Source organism: Pseudorasbora parva, chromosome 13 (genome assembly GCF_024679245.1).
Source record: "Pseudorasbora parva isolate DD20220531a chromosome 13, ASM2467924v1, whole genome shotgun sequence".
NCBI lineage: Eukaryota > Metazoa > Chordata > Actinopteri > Cypriniformes > Gobionidae > Pseudorasbora > Pseudorasbora parva.
In genome coordinates this window covers 24,249,109-24,271,981 of record NC_090184.1, presented here as the reverse complement: position 1 = coordinate 24,271,981, position 22,873 = coordinate 24,249,109, and the positions used below count along the sequence as shown (strand labels likewise).

At 39.0% G+C, this 22,873-nt stretch overlaps 1 protein-coding gene across 2 annotated transcripts in view; it reads left to right on the top strand.

Moving 5' to 3' along the window:
• The window catches only part of specc1la (sperm antigen with calponin homology and coiled-coil domains 1-like a), a 51,690-nt gene that overhangs the window by 20,820 nt on the left and 7,997 nt on the right, over positions 1-22,873 (top strand). For both annotated transcript variants that reach the window (XM_067413581.1, XM_067413582.1), the window contains exons 2-14: positions 8,497-8,659; positions 8,805-8,955; positions 10,127-10,458; positions 11,307-12,605; positions 12,694-12,901; positions 13,966-14,039; positions 14,427-14,602; positions 16,120-16,283; positions 16,389-16,540; positions 18,542-18,632; positions 20,060-20,149; positions 21,033-21,195; positions 21,381-21,483. In XM_067413581.1, the coding sequence (XP_067269682.1) occupies positions 8,534-8,659; positions 8,805-8,955; positions 10,127-10,458; positions 11,307-12,605; positions 12,694-12,901; positions 13,966-14,039; positions 14,427-14,602; positions 16,120-16,283; positions 16,389-16,540; positions 18,542-18,632; positions 20,060-20,149; positions 21,033-21,195; positions 21,381-21,483 (3,129 nt within the window). In that variant the 5' untranslated portion in view covers positions 8,497-8,533. The remainder of the gene's footprint in view (positions 1-8,496; positions 8,660-8,804; positions 8,956-10,126; positions 10,459-11,306; positions 12,606-12,693; positions 12,902-13,965; positions 14,040-14,426; positions 14,603-16,119; positions 16,284-16,388; positions 16,541-18,541; positions 18,633-20,059; positions 20,150-21,032; positions 21,196-21,380; positions 21,484-22,873) is intronic.

The following is a 22,873-nucleotide window of genomic DNA, read 5'->3' as shown; positions in this document are numbered from 1 at the left end:
GGCTTTAACAGTCTAACGTTACAGTGAATGAGAGTATGAGCCGAGCCGAAACGAACGCACGTGCAGGTAGTGTGACATCCGTTAACCATAGTGTAAACATAGATGACGTCACGGGTTTTTCTATAAACGAAAGAACGTAGCCTTCGTTTGTATGGCCCAGGCAATTTATACATTTATAATACTTACTAAAATATAATTCATATTATTTTATTACTGTTGTATTAGTTGTTTGAAAAGTAAAAAAAGAAATTGGTCGGTCTTAAAGCCAATTTACAACCGGCAAGTCGGTCGGACTAAAAGGAAAAAAAAAAAAAAAAATTGAGTCGGCCCTAAATTGACAGGGTCGGTCGGGTTACGGCAAACAAGAATATTTTTAAGGATGGCCTTAATAATTTTAATAAATATAATAATTTTACACTATAGTTATTGCATCCTGTTAATGTACAACAATACTGAAGTGTAAATAGTGTGTATGTAATGTATCTTCCAAAGTAAAGCATAAATAGCATCTAATTACCGTTTACATATTGCAAAGAACTGCTACTTTTTCATGGTGTAAATATAATTTAATGCTGTTTTCACTTAGTGTAAATAGAATCTAGCCTCTGCCTTAATGTTTTTTCTATTAAAACAATAGCAAAGAAGATTGTATTGTCACACAGTGGTTGCATAAGTGCGTTTAGACCTATAAACCAACCACAATTTCAAGCAATATAGGAGGGCTTTCAACGAATATTCAAAATTCGAATGTATATATTTGAATAATTTTTATAAAACGAATTTTGAAGGTGAAAATTAATATTCGATTAAAAAAAAAAGTGGACAAAAACGCTCACGGTAGTAGGCGTGGCTGTCTGCTAGCACGCCTGAGGGTTCAGGGACAGGTCACAGGAGTCACTGTTAAATGTTGATGCGTCTTGCACAAGCGGCAACCTCCCGCGATCTCTTGAAGCCAATATGAAAGTAATGTAAACTGCATTTCCTATACTGGCCACTAGAGATAGGCTCCAGAAGGGAGCAGAATCTCATTGAACCCCATGTTAAGATTACCAATTTTACAGCAGAAAAAAAATATGTTGACAGCCTGGTACAAATTGTGGTTTTGCTCTATACGGCTAATTTTGACCTTCATGACAACTTTGAGGGGGGTGAATTTTTTATAACACATTCGTTTACAACTTTACGTTATATAAAGCCTAAAGTTCTGCATAATTAAGGGCGTGGCTACTTTGAGTGACAGGTGGATAACCATTTATCTGCCATCTATAATCATTGCATCCAGAGGTGGGTAGTAACGAATTACATTTACTTCGTTACATTTACTTGAGTACATTTTTTGGGTAACTTGTACTTTTAGAGTATATTTAAAAATGGGTACTTTTACTTTTACTCAAGTACATTTCTTGTGAAAAAACTGTACTTTTACTTCGTTACATTCGGTGGCGTTCCTCCGCTACTGTCAATGGTGATAATTAATTATATATTTTAAAATAAGTTATGACTTGTTCGCAAGTCTCGCGAAACGTTGGAGAGGCTGCTTTACGAGAGGTGGACGCATCCCCTGCATAAAATTAGCGCGCGTTTAGTCAGAAGATGATGGCCGAAGCAGAGGGAGATGTGTGTGAGCTATGGCCGAAGCAGAGGGAGATGTGTGTGAGCTACGGCAGATCACCCATACGTGGCCTCATGTTCAGCCTGTTTTCAGTCCAAGATGTCAAAAAGAACAGTTTCATAATTTAATGCATGCTGTGTGCACCAATATGAACTGACATCTAGTACAATAATTCCAGCTCCAACCTAAGAAAACAGCGGTAAGTGTAACAATGATGCCTATATTTGAACACTATTAATGGTGATTTGGTAACTATGGGCACTTTTCCTTTATTGTAATACTATTTCTCACACTGTCCGAGTGTTTTCCTCATATGCGCTCTTGTGCAAGCATTGACAAATCGTTTGAATCCTCCGAACACACGTCCACAAACAAACGTTCACATCTGCACATTTACATCTTTTTTTTTCTCATAAAACGAGCAACCTCATTGGCAAAATGTACCTGTGGCAATGTTTTTGCAAACCACAAAATACGTACCAATACACACTGAAGGAATTCCAACAGAAATGAACAATATTAGAAAAACTGCATTTTTTTAGTCTATGGTTTGTAAACTAAAACATTTGGAATTTTGCGTCACAGCTCCATGTTCTGCTTTTCTGATTCACCAGATTTGCTCGATAGCTCAGCTGATACAGATTTGTATTTGCAATGCGAAAAGCTTGAGAACGAACCCCATGACGAACGAGTCGCTAAAAATACATGGACACAATCTTATTTTTGTCACATTGCTTTTGTTAACACTTTAGGTTTAGTGTGGGTGTACGTTAAAAACACAACGTAACAAAACATGTCAGATTCACGCAAATCTGTTCTGGAAAAAAATAAGCTTTTAGCGCCACCCAGTGGACATTTCACTTTGAAACTGTCGCAATATGTACGTATTGGTACATATTTTGTGGTTTGCATAAACGTTGCCATAGGTACTGATGAGATCAGGCTAAAAACGAAACAAATTGAATAGCCTAATGTGACATCTTGCATTTATACACATATCCGGACAGACAACAGTCTGCAGTGTATATATACATTTAAAAATGGGACTGTATTTTTAAGAATGCATATACTTATAAAAATATAAGAACAAAGTATGTTTTAAAAAGTGCTGTGGTTAGCCCAGCACACCATTAATTTACACTGTTTAACCATTAAACACACACACACACACACACACACACACACACACACACACACATATATATATATATTTGGAGGTGTGTGAAAGCTCTCTAAGTAGTCTGAAATTCAGGGTTTTTGAATCTTATCAATCAGATCGAAAGTAACTAGTAACTAAGTACTTGAGTAGTTTTTTCATCTAATACTTTTTTACTCTTACTCAAGTAACTATTACGATTGTTACTTTTACTTTTACTTGAGTAAATATTTCCGTAAGTACTTGTATTTTTACTTGAGTAAAGATTTTGGCTACTCTACCCACCTCTGATTGCATCAATAAGCTCCGCCCACATCCCGCCGATTTACCCATTTTCTGTTATCTGGGAGTGACATGCAATGACGCGCTAGCAAGATAGCAACGTCCAGCTCGCCCCTACTTTATGCCTCAGAATCGGAATCCTATGGGTGAACAAAACAGCTGAACCCAGAATATGAACACAACACGTTTAATTACACGGTGTGTTTTCCTCCCATAGAAAATCACTTAACGTCACTTAATTTAGCCTACTAGTGATATTAAAAGATCAAATTCTGCACAAAATTTTTTTTCTGTATAGTATGCTTTATTAGTATTTAAATTAGCACTAGGTAACTTTTGCTCTTGGGGTCCCCCTACAGTTGGGAAACAATATTGTCCTATACTACTGTCATAAACTCTGTCGTCCTACATCAGGGGATGCGTGCATGCATTTGATGACGTGACAACCATGATAGCCCTGATTGATGCGCAGGTCGTCTCATAACCCGCGGACCCCGCGGGCAACCTGTGTGTCGGGTTGGGGCAGGTAAAGAATTGTCACTTTATTTGCAGCGAGGGTTGAGGCGTGTCATTAAAAAAAAAAATCTGTGTATGTTGCATGCAATTCCCTATAGCCTATATTAAATATTTGGGAATATCTATTTTACATTTGATTAGTTTCTTTGATAAGGTTGCAATACGACGGCCATAGCAACATAACTTGCGTGATGTCCCCAAACCTTTGGCGTCACATGACCCGTCACGAAAGCGGCTATAGCCAAGCAGCTCCTGCCAGCCAGCCGAGCGATTCAAAGAGAAATGAGTTTAGTGAGTGGGAGAATGATAGTGAAGAAGTTGCAGAGAAAGACGAGGTTCGTGCTTTGTAAATGTTGAAAATGTTTATCATTATCTTGTTATTAGTATGACCTGATTTATGGTTTATATTCGTTTACAGGGCAATGTTTCCAAGCACTTTCAGGCTTAAATAAAGGCTGTTTTCGTTTACATTACAATTCCTAGTATGTCTATTTAATGGTCGCGGGTGCGGGCGGGTTGTAAAAAGACCCGCGGGTTGGAAAAAAAGCCGACCTGCGCATCACTCACTACCCTGAACACTGCAGGAGGAGTTCACATGCTGTTCTGCTAGCAGTATTGAAATGTGAAATGTCTTTGTCCCAGGTACAGTGGCATGTTTCAGCATGTCATATGAATATAATATAATGATAACTCAAAAAATCAGCTTATTGAAATAATTAGTTTTCCCTGTTTACATGCAAACCAGTAAACTGACAATGCAAGTAAACCGCATTTACATAACTTTATTAATAAACCGGGTTATTTCCATGTAGTGACGTCAACAATAATAATGTCCGTATCTGACTCAGCGTTTTTCAAATGTTACGTCAGTTGTGATGTTAAATAAAGCATGCACCGTGGAAGATTTATGGCTCATATTATCCCTCATGAAGTTACAGATGCATGCAGTGTTTTGACTGAACCTCTTCTACTGCATGAGAAGAGAACACATTTTTACAATTTGTTGGGTCTTAAAAGAGTCTGCATTTGTGATATATGTCCTTATTTCCTGTAAATGCTAGCTCGCTCTGTCTGGATGCATTTAAATCTGCTCTAAGTTTGCGTTTTTGTCACCTCTCGCACATGCGCACTTCAATAAGCCGACAGAAAGCAGGTTAATACGTTTACGTGCAGCATGAAATCGAGGTAAGAGGCAAAAAACTACCTGTCCCGACCAGTTTATGCTTACGCGCAGGGGCATCGGACTGGGGGGATAAAGGGTAGAGAGTAACCAGGGCCCGAGGCAGGGGGGGGCCCTTAGAAGTCAGTTTTCTATATAAATGCACTAACATTTGTATAGAATTTATGCACAAATGGCTTATTTTGTTTACATGTTAAGTGTTTTTATGATAAAAATGCAATACGCCACCCATTGGTGTGGTATTTGGTACGGGGGCCCAGCAAGATGGTCAGTACCCAGGGCACAAAATTTGGTGCTACGCCACTGCTTACGCAGTTTATGACCTTACTCTGATAAAAGAAAACGGGTTACCGCGTTTACATGACCATGTTCATTTTCGGGTAACTAGGCATAATCACTTTAAGAACGTGCATGTTAACGCACCCATTGAGAAGGTTTGATCACAGATTTAGACACCGCAAACAGCACAAGCTCCAGCTTGCATGTTTGTTGGTATTTTCAGATCATCTGCGCTTCTTCCACAGTTTGTAGAGAGCATATGCGCATGTTTGCCAGATTGCAAATATTAAGTAAAACACCAGGCAGAAAAGCAGGCATTTTACTGCATGACATGCAGGCTACTTTTAATTGTGTACACTCACAATAACAACAAAACATTGTAAAATAAAGAAAACAAACAGGATGTGCTTTCTGCCGTCTGTCTCCCCGAACAGCTCGGCGTCATCTGCCTCACAGACATGAGAAATATATCTATAGAATGCCTGGAATGTCTTCTTTCAAACCAACCAATTCGAATTAAAAAATAAATAAGATTACATTATTATCCGGACTGCCCACTATATTGTAGAGTTGACATCGTTATTTATCATAATAAACAATTAAAATGTCTCCTTGCTATTTTTTCGGAGTCCAACACATTAATAATAATTACTTTTTCCAGTGCTTTGCGGGCAAGCTTTATGTGTACACTTGAACTTGCAATAGGTGTATATTCCCCCCAGTTTATATTGAAGTAATTATATTAATATAAATGTGTGGTTTTATCTACTGGTGGCTTAAATAGATGAAAATCAGTCAACTAGACAAACCTTTAGTCGGGTGCAGCCCTACCAATAAATGTAACAATTCACGCCTTTTTATCATTGTATAGTCTACATAGTTTTTAAATTGATAAATAAATATTGAAAAGTTCAGTTTTCATTTCTGGAAGACTGACGCAGCATTTCTTTCAGGGTAGTTCTGACTAAATCTAGCCTGAAGTGGTGCTCCAAACCTCTCCCTTTAAGGGAATGTGTGCTGAAGCCTTTTTCCATTGGGGGGTCTGTAAATTGGAAATGAGCAAACGTTCACCCACATCCCCCCACCCCCTGCCTCGCAACAGCTGTAAGATATTAGGCCTTATTTTCTCTTCCATTGAGAGACAGGAGGAACAGGCTCTTTGCCTTGCTCGAGAGGACAGTGGGGATCCATTAAATGAACGATCTGGAAAGATCTGCACCGTCCAAAAACAAGTGCAGAGGACTGGGATGGAAAATCGAAGTTGTGATTCATCTTTCCAAAACATCTTGGAAACTACAGCTGAACTAAGTTGCTGAACAATACCAATTTTTCGCTTACTTAGTGGGCTCTCATAATGACAAAAATGTTGGGTAATTTTTGCATTTATTATTATAATGCAGTTATTATTCTGAAGATAACACTTTTTGAATGCAATTACAGTAAATTATTACTGGAGCTTTCAATCCTCATAAAGGATGAAAAAGCATCATAAAAGTGCTTTATATTATATTCTAAATCATATGACGTTAATGTGTGAAAAACAGACAGATATACACTGATTTCTGTTGTTATTCACTGAATTGTCATTGCTACTTTTTCAATTGTTGTAGCATTTCTAAAAATCTAAAATATCACAATAATATGAAACATTTTGATTATTGATATCACAGTATTCACTTTTTAACGAAAAGCAGCCATGCACATTGCCACACCTCGATTGAAACATACAAAAATATATATTACCTATTTTATCTGCTTTGTTCTGAAGCAAGCACAGTTGCCCAATTTTGAATGTAGCCTTTGTCCTCAATGATTTCACTGAATTTCCAGCTACAGTAAACGTTTAAATGCTTCGACTGAACTCGACAATCAAATCAACTAGTTCACTGAAAATATCTGACTCATATGAATGATTAATTCATAAAGTTATCTTATGGGTTTAGAAGAATATAGCTCACAAGTTATATGGATTACTTATATAATTGGATTACGTGTGTGTGTGTGTGTGTGTGTGTGTGTGTGTGTGTGTGTGTGTGTGTGTGTGTGTGTGTGTGTGTGTGTCAGGACACAAATGTATATAATGACATGGGTATGAAATGGGAATTACAAGGAGAGGGTGAAATATGAGGACATTACCCATGTCCCTACTTGTCAAAAGGCTTATAAATCATACAGGATGAGTTTTTTTGAGAAAGTAAACATGCATAATGTTTCCTGTGATGGGTAGGTTTAGGGGCAGGGGCAGTGTAGGGGGATAGCAAATACGGTTTGTACGGTATAAAAACCATTATTACGCCTATGGAATGTCTCCACATTTCACAAAAACAAACGTGTGTGTCTGTGTGTGTGTGTGTGTGTGTGTTTTAAACTCCAAATTATAATTGCTTGGAAAAGGGCAATTAGTAGAGTCTTTGGAGCTTCTCCTTTTTTGTGCTCATAGTTTTGAATCTACATTAGGGTTATTAAATTCATGGTTGGACTTTTACTTTAATTTTATTCTTTTGTTGTTATGTGACCTATATGAGCGGTTTGTTTTGGTGTGGTTAGCTTTAAAGATATAGTGATATAATGAGGCTCCATTAATGCTCTTCAGATGTTCTTTCGGCGATAGAATCTAATAGCTCTGATCTCCAGGCGCTGTTAGTGTGGGATGCCCAGAATAATTGCCTAGCTTGTTGCCCTCTCATTACATGAAATCTGTTTCTTTGAACTGCATTGGTCTGAGATCATGCTTTTACTTTTCAGTTGGAATTTGTCTATAAAAATAAAGTGATCATGTTGAAAGTTTTCCTGTTGCGCAGATGGGCAGCTCTGGTATTATGTTGATCCTGTTCTGAGCACATCCAGGATTTTGCTGCCTTTTAAGGCACTGTTTTTAAGCAGCATATACAGTAGAGAGGAACACCCCGGCGGAGAGACAGCAGGCTCTTCTATGTACTCATGGTAAAGCCTCAAGCACAGCTGATGACAAGCTGTGCTTATACGCCTAGTTTGCCTTGGTGCTTTACCACACAAGGAACACATGTGAGCCAGACCATGTCATCAGAACTTCAGCAACAGTCAGCATCATGCTAAATTTGCCAAAAGGCTGTTTCTGATAAACTCGCTTTGGGAACGATGTGATCTATGCTTTCAGCCTTCAACCAAGTGGTGCAATCGCTCTTCAGCTGTTATTTTGGTCCTTTCTGCCCCCTGGTGGAAGTACACAAGTATTGACTCAGTTGCATAGTCTGAAAGTTTTCAGAAGTTCAGAAGGAAACGGAGACATGTCTTTTAAAATTGAACTGCCTCTTATTCATATACCAAACTACTAGTAATATTATTTCTAGTACTTTTTTTGTTAGGATTTTAGAGTGATGACCCAACCAGTTTTTGACATTTTGCTTGTTTCTCTTTTACCAGGCCTAAGGATGAGTATAGCCATTCGGCATGCTTGGTCACAATAAATATATATTCTCTTCTCCTGCATAGACTGAGGGGTAGATGTATCACCAGGAGCGAGCACAGTATGAAGAAAGCAGGCAGGCCAGTGGGGAATAAGGCAGCAAGCGGAGGAGGTAAAGGTGACGCAGTGACCGGAACCTCTGCTGGCAAAAACGCTGTTAAGAGCCCTACCACAGCTCCACTCTCCAAGGTAACATCACTGTCTTGCTCAAATCAACATCTTGTATTTAAGACCTTAAATTAATATTTGAGTCACTCTGTCATTGATTAAATGTTATTGATAATATTTGAGTCACTCTGTTATTGTTACTTTTTTGGTAATCTTTGATCATCAGGTCAAAAGCGATGATGATCTTCTAGCTGCTATGGCTGGGAGCAGTGCAGGGACAAACAGTGTTGCCAAGGGCAAGAAATCAAACACTACACACACAACATCCTGTGGAACAAATACTAATAACCCTGACACCAGGACCAAGACCAACTCAGGTATTTTACCCTCTGGGATTTAACCCTCCTTCATCACACAGTTTCACATTTCACAAACAATTATTTGCTTACAGTATATATTTTGGAGTATATATTAGGGGTGTAACGGTTCAATTTACTCACAATTTTTTTATTTATTAGGGTTTTAGGGTCATGGTTTCACTACGGTTCAGTATGTGCTGTGTTCAGGGAAATTCATTATCAGCTGTATTCAACTGTCAAATAAAAATAAAGAAAATTAGAACATATAATCAAGCTACAAGCAACAACACAAATACATACAATAGAAATAGAGCAAAGATGCATATAAAATAAACAGTGCATTTCAGGGTTTTTTTTACGGAATCTAACAGTAGTTTTCAGATACAGATACTGAATAAAGTAATCAAATATAAAATAGCATTGCATATTATAATCTTTACTGTATAAGATAAATATGAAGTTACAAAAGCTATATAGTCAAAAACAGTGAGTGATTTCTTTCACATTTGTTGTTTGATAGAAGAAAAGGCATCTTTACCTTTCTCATATCTTACATTTGAACATGTCTTTCTCATCTGCTTACGTTTTACTTAAGACATAACCTACCATGTTTGCTAGGACACTCATGCCCCAAGACGGGGCATGTGTGAATTTGTGTGAATTTGTCCGTTCAAGTGCAAGACTTGAAAGAGAACACACACACAAACAAACAAACACAAATACTCTCTCACCTTGAAAAGCTCAGTTCTCTTTTGCGTCTTGCTCTTGAATGTTTGCACGGCTTAAATGACTTTTAATACAAATAGCAACGTGTGGTGTTCAGGTCTCACCTGCGCTCGCGCACTATCAACACACGGTTGATGATGTATGACGAGTCACGTTTGAGCATATGGCACTCGCAGAATACACCCAGAATGTGTGTCCATCAACAAAAACATACATTAGCCTAACTCTGTCTGTTTTACACTTTATTTTCAACATAATAGAGATGCGTCGTCAGATTTTGAGATGAACCGCATTCGTTGCATGCCAAACCATGGTTGGAGAACTGTACAGTTTGAATTTTTTACAGAGAACTGTTACACCCCTAGAATGTATATTATGGCTAAACAGTTTGAAAGTTGTTCAAAGTTTCAGCATTGTGAGGTGTAGTGTTTTATTTATTTGTTCACGTCTTTATCTTCACAAGGCCCCTCTGGCAAACGGGTATCATCCACAGCCTCCAAGGAGTCAAACTCCTCACGAGACCGTTTACGAAACCCCAGAAACTCCAACAGTAAGAAGCAGTCATTCACTAGTGCTTCTGATCGAGTCACACCTAGACATTCCCGTGGACTGGCCCAAACCTCTGACTCGGAGAGCCGCATGAGCAAATCAAAGTCTGACGGTCAGCTAAGCGATAAAGTGGCCCTGGAGGCCAAAGTGAAAAATCTGTTAGGTCTGGCTAAGAGCAAAGACGTGGAAATCCTACAGCTACGGGGTGAGCTGAGGGACATGAGGGTTCAGCTGGGACTGCCTGAGGTAAGATCAACTTCTTATTATAAAATTGCTGCATAATCATTTTGATTTTTGGTCCTGTCTATTTATATATAAACAAAACAAAACTGTTTATAACATTAGTTACATTTTTCATGTGAATTAAAATAAAATTTGAATGCAAAAAAACTTTCGTGAATGTAAAGATCCAGAGAGTCTGATGCATGTAGCCAGCAAAGACAACGCAGTCAACTAGTTTATATATTGTCTATTAATTATATTGTGGTACCCAATCTTTTTATTTTATCACATTAAATTCAGACTGCAGTCTCACAACCCAGGTAAAATATCATTTATTTTCATGATGTTCTGTGGCACTGTAGATTTATCAGCAGCATAGCAATAAATAAATAAACTGCTCTATCCTAAATGCAGAAGTAGTACAACTTTAATAATACTGTACTGATACTGTAATAATAATCTAAGAAAAAAATTCTTGTTTCCGCCTCAGAGAAAGAATTAAACATGTAATTGTGAGTTAAAGTGTAAAATAAAATGCAATTATGAGATATAAAGCCTTGCTATGAGAGAAACTGCTATGAGAGAAAGTTGCAATTATGAGATTGACATTGTGAGATTTACCTTTTTTATATTTGTTACTCAGAGGTGGAAAAATGCTATCAGATTGACTCGATTAAAAGATATCTCTATGATTTGAACAAATATGGCAAATATTTGGCCAGCTGTATAATCGTAATAGGAAATAGATAGTGAACGTAGGTATTTATGTGGTGATGCAAGTACCAGTGAGTAGTGTTGGTGCATCTGTAATGTGACAGAACTGAGTAAGACTTTAGACAAAAAAGCCCTCACTGATGTTTTTATACTCCTAGGAAGATGAGGAGGAAGAAAGGCCACCCGAGAGGGAGGCAGCTGCAGTGATCACAGCTGCAGATGTGGAATCAACATTGCTGCTCCTGCAGGAACAGAACCAGGCCATTCGTGGAGAGCTCAACCTGCTTAAGAATGAGAATCGTATGCTGAAGGACCGCCTCAATGCTTTGGGATTTTCCCTGGAGCAGAGACTGGATGGGGCTGAGAAGACCTTTGGCTTTCCCTCCACCAGTCCTGAACTTTCCTCCTCTAGAGGTGGTGGAGGTCATGGAGACTGTCCCACTGTGGCCTCCTCTGTGGAGGGATCAGCACCGGGTTCCATGGAGGACCTCCTTACTGGAGGCCAGCGAAGTGGCTCAACGGACAACCTAGACAGCGAGTCCAGTGAGGTCTATCAAGCAGTGACCTCCAGTGATGATGCCTTGGATGCTCCCTCAGGCTGCGGTTCCTCGTCGTCCTCCGAGTCTGAAGGTGGTGCCCCAGCATGTCGCAATTCCTCTCGTAAGGGGAGCAGTGGCAACACCAGTGAGGTGTCCGTAGCGTGCCTCACGGAGCGCATTCACCAGATGGAAGAGAACCAACACAGCACGGCTGAAGAGCTCCAAGCCACTCTACAGGAACTGGCTGATCTGCAACAGATCACGCAAGAGCTAAACGGTGAAAATGAACGCCTAGGAGAGGAAAAAGTTCTACTAATGGATTCACTCTGCCAACAGAGCGACAAACTGGAGCACTGCGGCCGTCAGATCGAGTACTTCCGCTCACTCCTGGACGATCATGGTGTGGCCTACTCGGTAGACGAAGACATCAAGAGTGGGCGATACCTGGAGCTGGAGCAACGTTATGTGGAGCTTGCGGAAAATGCTCGGTTTGAGCGTGAGCAGCTCTTGGGCGTGCAGCAGCATCTGAGCAATACTCTAAAAATGGCTGAGCAGGATAACGCAGATGCTCAGAGTGTGATTGCAGCGCTAAAGGAGCGCAACCATCACATGGAGCGACTTCTAGAGGTGGAAAGGCAGGAACGGTCCGGCATGGCGGTGGTGCTGGAGGATTGTAAAGCTGCAGTCAACAACGACCAGGCTGAGCTAAGCCGCTGTCGGGCATTACTTGAGCAGGAAAGAGAAAAGGTAGCTGAGCTCTACTCCATCCACAATGCCGGAGATAAGAGCGACATCCACCAGCTCCTGGAGGGGGTTAGGCTGGACAAGGAGGAAGCTGAAGCCAAAGCCGCCAAACTACAGGATGATTTGGGCCATGCTCGCACTGAGGTGGCATGTCTGCAGGATACTCTCAACAAGGTGAGCACAAGCACTGGTACAGTTGATTTAAGAACTGTTAGGAACCTGTTTGAGTACTTAGTTCATCTCTTCACTTGTGGTTGTCCAGCTGGACGCTGAGTACAGGGACTTCCAGAGTGAGGTGCAGAAAGAGTTGGCTGAGCAAAAAAGGGTCTTAGAGAAGCAACGTGAGGACATGCAGGAGAAAGAGACGGAAATCGGAGACATGAAGGAGACCATCTTTGAGCTGGAGGATGAAGTTGAGCAGCACCGAGCCGTCAAACTTCATGACAACCTGATCATCAGTGACCTGGAGAGTGAGTTTTTTTTTCTTTTTTTTTCTTTAAGTTAGATTTTCCTTTATACATGCTGACTTTGATATTTCCCTGACCTGAACAAATGTATTGCATGCTGGACTGTTCAGCATAGTCTTGCAGTAAAAGGTCTGATCCGTTTGGCAGCTTATTCCAATCAAGAACCAGCCACTTACACAAGTAGAGACTTGTTGCCCAACCTTGTTCCTGGAGGCACCCCAACAGTACACTCCCTTATCTGACCCCTTCCATTTTAGGTCTTGAAGTCTCTACTAATGAGCTGTTTAGTTGATACAAGTGTGTTTGATTAGTGTGTTAGGGTGCCTCCAACCAGTTTTTTTTACCTGCTAGTATTTAGTGGCAAGTAAATCTAAAATAGATAATACAGACTTAGTTGCAACACTAGAAAAAAATTAATTGTGTTAGTGTCCATGAGCAGAAATCAGAATTTGAATCTATTCGAGAGTAAGACGTACCTGATTATTTCACTGAGATGAAACAAGTTTTGCTTGTGAATGTCTTATTCCCTGCTGAAACACTGGTACCTTTTAAACATGATTTTGTGTCCCTGCTGACTGATTAAATACCTGCGCATTCTGACTCCAAGAAGCTTCTTTGCTGTCAGGTAGCCTTTTTGCATGTGCTTTTTAGTTTTGTGTGCAAGATTCATCAGATAATATGATTATGAATGTGGGAAGTTCAGGTGCATGCTGTCTACAAACTAGGAGAGGCTGTAATTGGTGTATCTTTCTCATATCACCACATGGTGGTGCCAGTTGTTTAAGAACATGGTTCACTTGTTGTGTTAGTAGTATGAAACAACAGTTAATGAATGTAACATCACTTGACTACTACAGTTCACCAATGGCAGTGGAAATTGTAAGGAGAGATTTATGTCTTTTATTTAATTGACCTTTTATCTTTTGTGGTGACCTTTAGAATGCATAAGGCTTTTATTACATAATCACTGTTGCTACAGTGCAGAAATTGTTTTCTTTTCCCCCCATATGAACCCTGTATGCCCTCAGTTCACATGCTCACTCGCTCTCCTTCCGGTTTCCTGGCAGATTCGATGAAAAAGCTTCAGGATCAAAAGCATGACATGGAGAGAGAGATAAAGATACTGCACCGCAGACTCAGGGTGAGTGTGGGCAGGGGCGGTAGTTCATGAGGTTCATGGACAGACATCATTTGAAAGGGTGTCCTTAGCTCCTGAGTGTATGCTAGGATAAAACTGCAGTAAAATCTTTAATACCATCCTAGAGAAAAATAATCTAACATACATTTTTGGTGGACTGATACTCATGAGCCCACTTTTATTTGTTTGTTAATTAAAGTTTGACTTAACCATTTATCTCCATATACTGTATATCACATATCGCAGTTTTTTTATTTTTTTTATTTTTTACATTTACATAAATTCATTACATAATTCTTTTTACAAAAAACATGAATTAATGTCTCTGCATGTCTAAAATTATTCTTACTAACATTGTGCCTCTGTGCTTGTGCATTTTTGTATGTTTAGGAAGAGTCGGCAGAGTGGCGTCAGTTCCAAGCGGATCTGCAGACTGCTGTGGTCATTGCTAACGACATCAAGTCAGAAGCTCAGGAGGAGATTGGTGACTTACGGCGCCGCCTGCAAGAAGCCCAAGAGAAGAACGAGAAGTTGGGCAAAGAACTAGATGAAGTTAAAAACCGCAAGTAAGTGTTAAAAGCTAGGACATTGAGGAATGCATAGATTGACCAGCATAACATTGTGACTCAATATTATAGAATTTTAGCATTCTAGGATTACCTCCTGGGATTATTTTGGAAGGCAGCATATTTTTACATCCTGCTGTAGTGGTCACGATAGAAAATTATAACTTTAAATTATACCTGACTGAAATATCTCAATACTACTACTTAATTGAGACCACAACAAAAAACTAAAACAACAGGAAAAGTAATTGAATAGTAGATGACCCACATGGAACTCATTATTTCATTGTTTAGAATTCATTGTTTATTTTTATTAAATAACCCCAAGAAATCTCTTACTTGACCAGTGTGTGCCTGCCGTGCTATTTGAGCATTAAATCTGCCCACTTTCTAACGGCTGAGAGAAAGAGAGAGTTTGCTTGTGTTTTTTCTTTTTTTTATACCTTATTTCCTAGTTCACACATTTCTTAATTTCCTAATTTTACAATTTGTAAGTTACACAAAACACACAAGCCGGGGTGACCGTCTCTGATCATGGCCAGGTGTTTCTATGAGTCCGATCGACACACAATGTTAAACAGACCCGAGGCCTGAAGTAATAGATTGGGACTGACCCTGACCTGGTTGACCATTTAAAATATAGACCCGTACGGGTCCCGGATCCACACGTCTCGGGTGCTCCGTGTAGACCTCTACTTCATTGTATAAATGTAATATACATTGGTTCTTATTAAAACTATTAAATTTATTCATCGAAGAGCAGTGAGTGATTTTTGTTTTTGTTTTGTATGATTAACATTATAGATACAGACAGCAGCAGGTAAGTACAGTATGTTAGGCTGCTGTCACTTTAAGACCTAATGCACGGATCTTATTGGCACACATCCGAATTTCTCCCAACTGTTTACATTCACTTAAGTCATAACCAGCTGTGTTTTTGTGAGTGCTTGCCCAGATGGGCATTTTTGACATGATTGTGTGTATTTGACTGTTCAAGCACAATAAGTTGTGAAAGAGATCTGAATCTGAGATTGCAATGAGCGACGGCTTTCTGTGCGCGCTCTTCGAGTGAGTGAGTTCTTAGTTTTTAAGGCTTAATTTTCACTTAACTCTTTTTAACATCAAGCACATCCCGCGCTTTGTTTTCTCATCTATGCATGTTTCTTTATCGCTATAACATGTCAGTAACTTTAGGTAGTCTTGCGCTGCGTGGATATTTAAAGATTAGCATGGCCAGTGTGCCTGCAGTGGAGGAGAGTGCTCTTATTAAAATGCTGTCATTCTTAAAATAACTTTTCTAGCAAATGTTATCATGATACCTTTTTAGTACCGGTATATAGTGCTGCTTAAAACAGCCTTGGTTTAATTATCTGTGAGCACATGTGTCTGGGTTAATTATATAAGGCCTACATGTAGCGGATGAGGGTCACATCATCATTTATATTTAATAAAGAGTTTCCTGTCTGTCAGGAGACAGATTATCCATGTTAATAATGTGACTCTGTGCTGTTTCAAAGGCAAGACGAGGAACGTGGACGTGTGTATAACTACATGAACGCCGTTGAGAGGGACCTGGCTGCACTCAGGCAGGGCATGGGACTGAGTCGACGCCCTTCCACATCTTCTGAACCATCTCCTACTGTCAAAACTCTCATCAAAAGCTTTGACAGTGCCTCACAGGGTATCTCACCATTGTTAAGCATTGCTATGAGTTTCATGTGTATGGAACATCTTTACTTTTCTCCGAAGGTTTATTTAGTCTGACTCTATTCTGGTATGGCCACAGGTCCTGGAGCTAATGCTACGGCAGTTGCTGCTGCAGCTGCAGCTGCAGCTGTCACTGCCACAAGCACAAGCACAACTACCCCCTTACCCCGCACACCTCTCAGTCCCAGCCCTATGAAGACCCCGCCTGCTGCTGCTGTGTCACCGATACAGGTAGCTCAGACTAACACAATCCCAAATAATATATTATGCAGCAGAGAGAGTTATTTTCAGTGTAAAGGTCAAACAGTAGCAGTCTGACTCCTTTCCTGCTTGTTGAACCTCGGAAACCTCTGATATAGCAGCACTTCCTCCTCCTCTGGGCCTCTTGACAGTTCTCATGAATGAGTCGATGCTGTGAGAACTATGGAATTTCCATTGTGGGATAGTTTGTTTTCCTTTACGTATTATTTCTAGTGCAGCCGTCACTTCTGATGCTGTCTGGATGTCAAACATCCAACATGTTTTTGGGTTCTAGCAATGCAAGACCCTTGAAGAGTTTTCTGTTCTTCAATGCTTGATAAAAATTTGTTTGCGCTTTTCTTATGCAGATAGTGCTATGCAGTTCACTTACTACCTAAAGAGTAGCCTAACTGAAACATATAAAGTGATAGACAATTTAGCATTAATGTATTAACTTGTTAACTGAAAAGCGCAAACAGGAAATATTTTCATTTGTTTTGACACTTTTTTTCCCCCATGCTTGTCAAAAGAGCTTTTTTTTAACAGTTTAGGGCTATGATAAGTTGGTAGGTTACATTTTTAGCATGTTGACTGTCAGCTAAAGGAAAACAAAAAGGGACATGTTAAATTTGTCATGATATTTTGTTTTATCTTTATCAAATCAAAGGGACTTTTATTAATTAAGTAGTTAGTGTTATGCCAAGTTAGTAAGCTATGCTGTCTGGGTGTCAAACACCTTCCATTGTGTATTTAAACACAATGGAAGGTTGATTAATCTGTCATAAAATCTTTTTCTATTAAATTAGAAGAGCCCTTCTTAAGCAGTTAGCGCTATGGCTAGTAAGCTAAGTTGTTAGCTAACTGAGAGTACAAAAAATGGGAAATGTTTTTATGGCTTCTTTAGCTTATCAAAAAGCATTTGAAACAATTTAGTGGTACGCTAAGATAGTAGATTAATGTGTTAGCTTGCTAATTGGAAAAAATATTTAATTTGTCATATCTTATTATAGCTAATAAGAAGAGCTTTTCCTAAGCAGGTTATGCCAAGCAAGTACGCTAAGTTGTAAGCTTGCTACCAGAAAACAAAGGGAAATGTTTTATTTGTTGTATCTTTTACTACCTAGTATCTTATACCGAAAGGGTAAATAAAAACACAAAGCGGTTAAAAATAGGTAAATTGATCATTCCTTTCACCATTTTAGCTTTAGTTATATAATGTGATATGTCATTTAAAAGTAGGATTCTGCAGGGTGATATGATCTTTGCGTGACAAAGGTACTATCAAAACAACCAAAGCTCACATTGCAAACCATGCACAGTGTATGAAACCAATTCCCCCCCCCCCCCCCCCCCAAAAAAAAAAAAAAATTCAGTTTAAGGATTTGGTGAACGCAAGCGGTTTTTGATATCGACCGCGTATATCAAAGTGACACCCTTGAAAATGTTCAGCACTGAAGTTATATAAGGATGATTGTCAGGGCATTATTGAGGTAGTGAGAGGTGAGTTAAGGGCAGCAGACAAAGAAGAAATGGATCTAAAGTCATATCCTCCTGAGATGCTAGCTACAGTCTGCAGCCACTTTTGATTGATGTGAAAGAAAATCGAGTAGCGTTCTAGGTAAAAAGAGCAAAACGGATTTAACTGAAGCTGCCACAATCCAGCTGTGAATGTGTAACCTGTCAAGCAGAAGTCATGAAGGGAAAGAGACCTTTTACGAGGATCAGATGCTAAGGCTTATAGCAGCTACCATCTTTTTTTCAAGTGTAGAAAAGTGCATGTTGAGCTCTTAAATGAAATGGAGATATGAATCTATCTCAGTGGGAGTGATTTATCTTTTTATGACTTCCTTTCATAATCCTGCCTTACCTGAAGTGACTCTGCTGTCATCCAGTAACAGTTATCTTTGTTTCAGATCAGACCAGTTGATGGAAAAATGTGTTCACTGAATATATTGAAAATGATTAAATACTGTTTATGTTAATCACCTACAGAGACATTCCATTACTGGCTCAATGTCCGCTGCTAAGCCCCTCTCCTCGCTTACAGACAAAAGACCCAGTTACACGGACATCAGCATGCCAGGTAACAAACAATATTAAAGTTTCTCTTTTTGTCATTTCAAATGGTCCTCATTGATCATTGTTTGTAGATAATTTCAGTTTCTTTTAGCCCACTGATTGTTTTATTGCCTTTTGATTTATTGATTTAACTCATGTCAGTCAGTGTCTGTTAGCTAACATGTTCTAGAATTTAATTTAATGAATAAAATTAAATTTTGTCATGGAATTTGGATTAATAAAGTCCAAATGTATGAAAGGATAATATGAATATTCATTGTGTGGCTAATGTGCTGTATAAAGTTATAACAGTGCAAAAAAATCACAGTCACAAATTGTCAAAGTATACAATGTTTTATTTGAATGAATCTTTATAAAGTTATATGGTCGATACAATATTTGAATTATGCCACTAATGATTTTATATAATTATATTAAATTTAAATAAATTACAATTAATACATTATTTGTGTCATAACAGTTAATGTCTGTCAAGCTTTTTCTAAAACATAATCAGTCAAGGAAATATAAGGCCAGCTGTTATAAATTATTCTTTGTGAGTGCAATGTCTATAAAAAAATGTTTTCTTCTAATAATCCCCCAAAAACTGGAAATGTGTTAGTCAAAAGGAGTTGGAAGTTGTTTTGTTGCTTTAGCCTGACCTGTGGTGAATAACCAAATTACTGCTTTTTCATTACGACCCACTGCAAACTTAAATTGCATAATGTGAATCACATCAACCAGAATTTCCAAATGTTATAATGGGGTGGATGTCCTAGGATTTAGATCTGGGAGGTAGTTTCTGTCGCTTTCCCGACACCAGAAATGTATGACCCCGCAAAAGCAGCGCTGAACTCATAATGACCTCGGATGTGATAACTCGTGCGAAAATACAGGAAGTATGAACAAATACTCAGGTTTCAAAAGCCCCCTCCCCACTCATTTTCACCATTATTATGCTGGAAAGAGCGGCAGTGTCTGTTTGTGAACGTGCAAGAAAGGGCATAGAGCCCTTTTTGTCATGCTTGTTTTTGAGATGTTCCACTGCTTACCAGGAACTCTTATCATCCTCTGGGGAAATTACAGCATTATGACTGGTGGGCTGACTTTCATGTGGGGGGCGATTGGTTGCCTCTCTGACCCTTTACAGCTATTGAGATTTGTTGGCTGTCAACTTTTATTTTTTGTTTTTCCTGTAATGTTCTTTCAATTTTGTAGATTGATTTCTTGGATTATACTTGTAATAGCATTTGATTGTCATTGATTCAATGTGCAATAACATTTTATTGTTAATATGACAAGTTAGCATTGTGAATTTGTAGATTGCACCATTTATAATTTTATTTCATAGTTTTTCCCCTTGAATTTCCAGAGTTCCCCTTAACTCCCTGATGAACTGATAAAAGATATTAGAATCATGATTATGAAATATCTGTCTTTGTCTGTCTGCAGCTGAGCATCTACTCAGAGCAGCCAATGGCAGTCGTCCCACTTCAGCTCTTCAGAGAGTCTCAAACATGGACACATCGAAGACCATCACAGGTGAAGCTCAGAGCCATTTCAAATTCAAACACAAACATTTAATAAAAACACAATGCTTATTATAAACCCTCAGCTAATGCAATCACGTGCTGCAATGTCTTATTCATAAATTCAGAATGGTTTGAGGTCAGTAGCTTTAAATCATTAATCAGCAAGGATGCATTAAATGGATCAAACATTACAAAGGCTTTCTATTTCACATAAATACAGTTCTTTTTACCTTTCTATTCATTAAAGAATCCTGGAAACAATTATGATAATAAGAAATGTTTATTAAGCACAACATCAGCATCTTAGAATCATTTCTGAAGGGTCATGTAACTGAAAACTGGAGTAATGGTCTCGCCATCAACAGGAATAAATTACATTTTAAAACTAGAAGGGAACAGTGGTGGTGGCTGCCCTTAAATTAAATTAATATTTTTTTCTAAATATGACAGTTTTTTAAACTGACAAAATTCAAATAAAAAATAAAATAATAATAATATCAGAATATTTCACAATATTATTGTTTTTACTGTATTTCTAACCAAATAGGATTTCTTTAAAAAACATAAAAGAAAAAATCTTACCAGATTTTTTTAACAGTAGTGTACATTCACTAGGGGTAAAAATTAATTATTCATAATTATTTTCATGTTCTGAAGACACTGATGTAAAATGAGGGACAATAAAATAAATGAATTGTGTGGATTGGATTTTTAATTAAAAATAGCAGATAAACATACATTTTAATCAGTTATTAAATTCCATAATTGATGCATGCGACTTTCAATGTCAGATTAATACAGAAAAACATTTTATACCACTTGCATAAAGCCAAAGAGTAAGGAACGACTATTACCTAAAAAATGACCAAACTTTTCCTCTCTCCACTGTTTAGTGTCTCGGAGAAGCAGTGAAGAGGCGAAGAGGGATATCAGCACTCCTGATGGAGGCCCAGCTTCCGCTCTGATAGCCATGGGCTCCGCTGCACCTCCGCTCTCCATGTCATCATCCTCCTCCCCCACGGCCTCCGTCAATCCCACAGCACGCAGCCGCATTCGGTACGCACCTGCATAGAACTCACTCTGACTACGCACATGCTGTTTCATACACACTTTTGTTTCGCTTATATGTAATGGCCATACATTTTGACCTGTTTTTTGAATCTGTGCTATGAATCCTGCTTCTGAGTTGAATAATATCAAGATTACTAAAACAGTCATTGTTGGTTTGTTTATACCTATAGAGAGGAGCGAAAAGACCCTCTGTCTGCTTTGGCTCGTGAATATGGCGGTTCTAAAAGAAATGCACTGCTGAGATGGTGCCAGAAGAAAACTGAGGGCTATCAGGTTGGTTCCCTGACATGTGAATTAAGCCGGGTGCACACTGTGTGGTTTATAATTGTCCTTTAAAGGGGGGTGAAACACTGAGTTTCAGTCAATCTCATGTCAATCTTGAGTACCTATAGACTAGTACTGCATCCTTCATATGCCCAAAAAGTCTTTAGTTTTATTATATTTATAAAAGAAAGATAGGCTGTACCGACTCTTTCCGGAAAAAACAGAGCGGATGGAGGCGTATCGTGTGGGCGGAGCTAAAGACTCGCGCACAGCTGTTGCATTGAGAGCGTCCGAAAGCTGTGACATCCTCAAGCGTGGAAAAGAAATGTTACCCTAATAAACCATGGCTATCAATCAGATTCAACTAATACATATATGATCCAGAATCAGATCCGGAGGCTGAAATAAATTGAACAGGAGAAACAGCAACAGCAGGACGTCCGTCTCTGTGGTATGTACTGTATTTATTGGCCTGTCAACATTTGTGCGTTTACTCGCAGTTTATGAGGACATGATTCGGTTTATGGACTATTGTATGCGACTAAACCTTAGCAGAAGCAAGCAAAACAGTTTTGCACGTCAGACTAGTGTAACGTTATACATGGAGTAATACAACAATATATTATACAACAATGGAGTAAGTTAGCGCATTTGAATGAAGAAGCACGCTTTGTGTGAACGTCCCCTAGGTTTATGTTTGGGGTGGTTCAGTAAACAAACATACACATATAGTGGTATGCTAAACAAATGTATTTTAACACACACCGTAGATCGCATGCTTCATTGATAAATTAACTATACACGATCGTGTTGTTTACTGATGTTTACTGATGTTTACTTATGCGACGATAGCCAATATCATAGACATTTGAAGCAGTTTTACTCACCGCCTGCTTCCAAAGCAGGACCATGAACTTTTATCGTTGGGACCGCTCTGTCAAAAACACACTTCTTTGGTAACATTGTTGATTACGTGAAGTCCTGTGACAGCAGTGACCGTGGAGATCCACTTTTGCAGCACGACTGAAGCGTGATGTTGTGACGCTTCGGTCATTTCTGCGTTCGAATCGGTTCAAATGCAGCACTGCCTTCCCGGAATGCTAAATGACGCGTTAAAGTCGCTTGACGTCAGCCATAGGAATAAAGTGGAGCGCGGCGCGACAGAAGTGTTGCACGGACGAGTGGATCTGCACCTTGAGAGCAGTGTTTATGGTCGTGCATTTGCTCTCTCGCTCTGGTCGCTCGCGTGCGCACCCTTCCAGGAGAAGAGCCCGTACGGTCCATACAAGGACAATCCGCCCTGTTTACGTCAAGGGTCATACTCGAAAAAAACTCTCAGAAACTTGTGAGAAACTGGAAGGAGTATTTTTGACACAGAAATACTCCACCAAACGCCCAA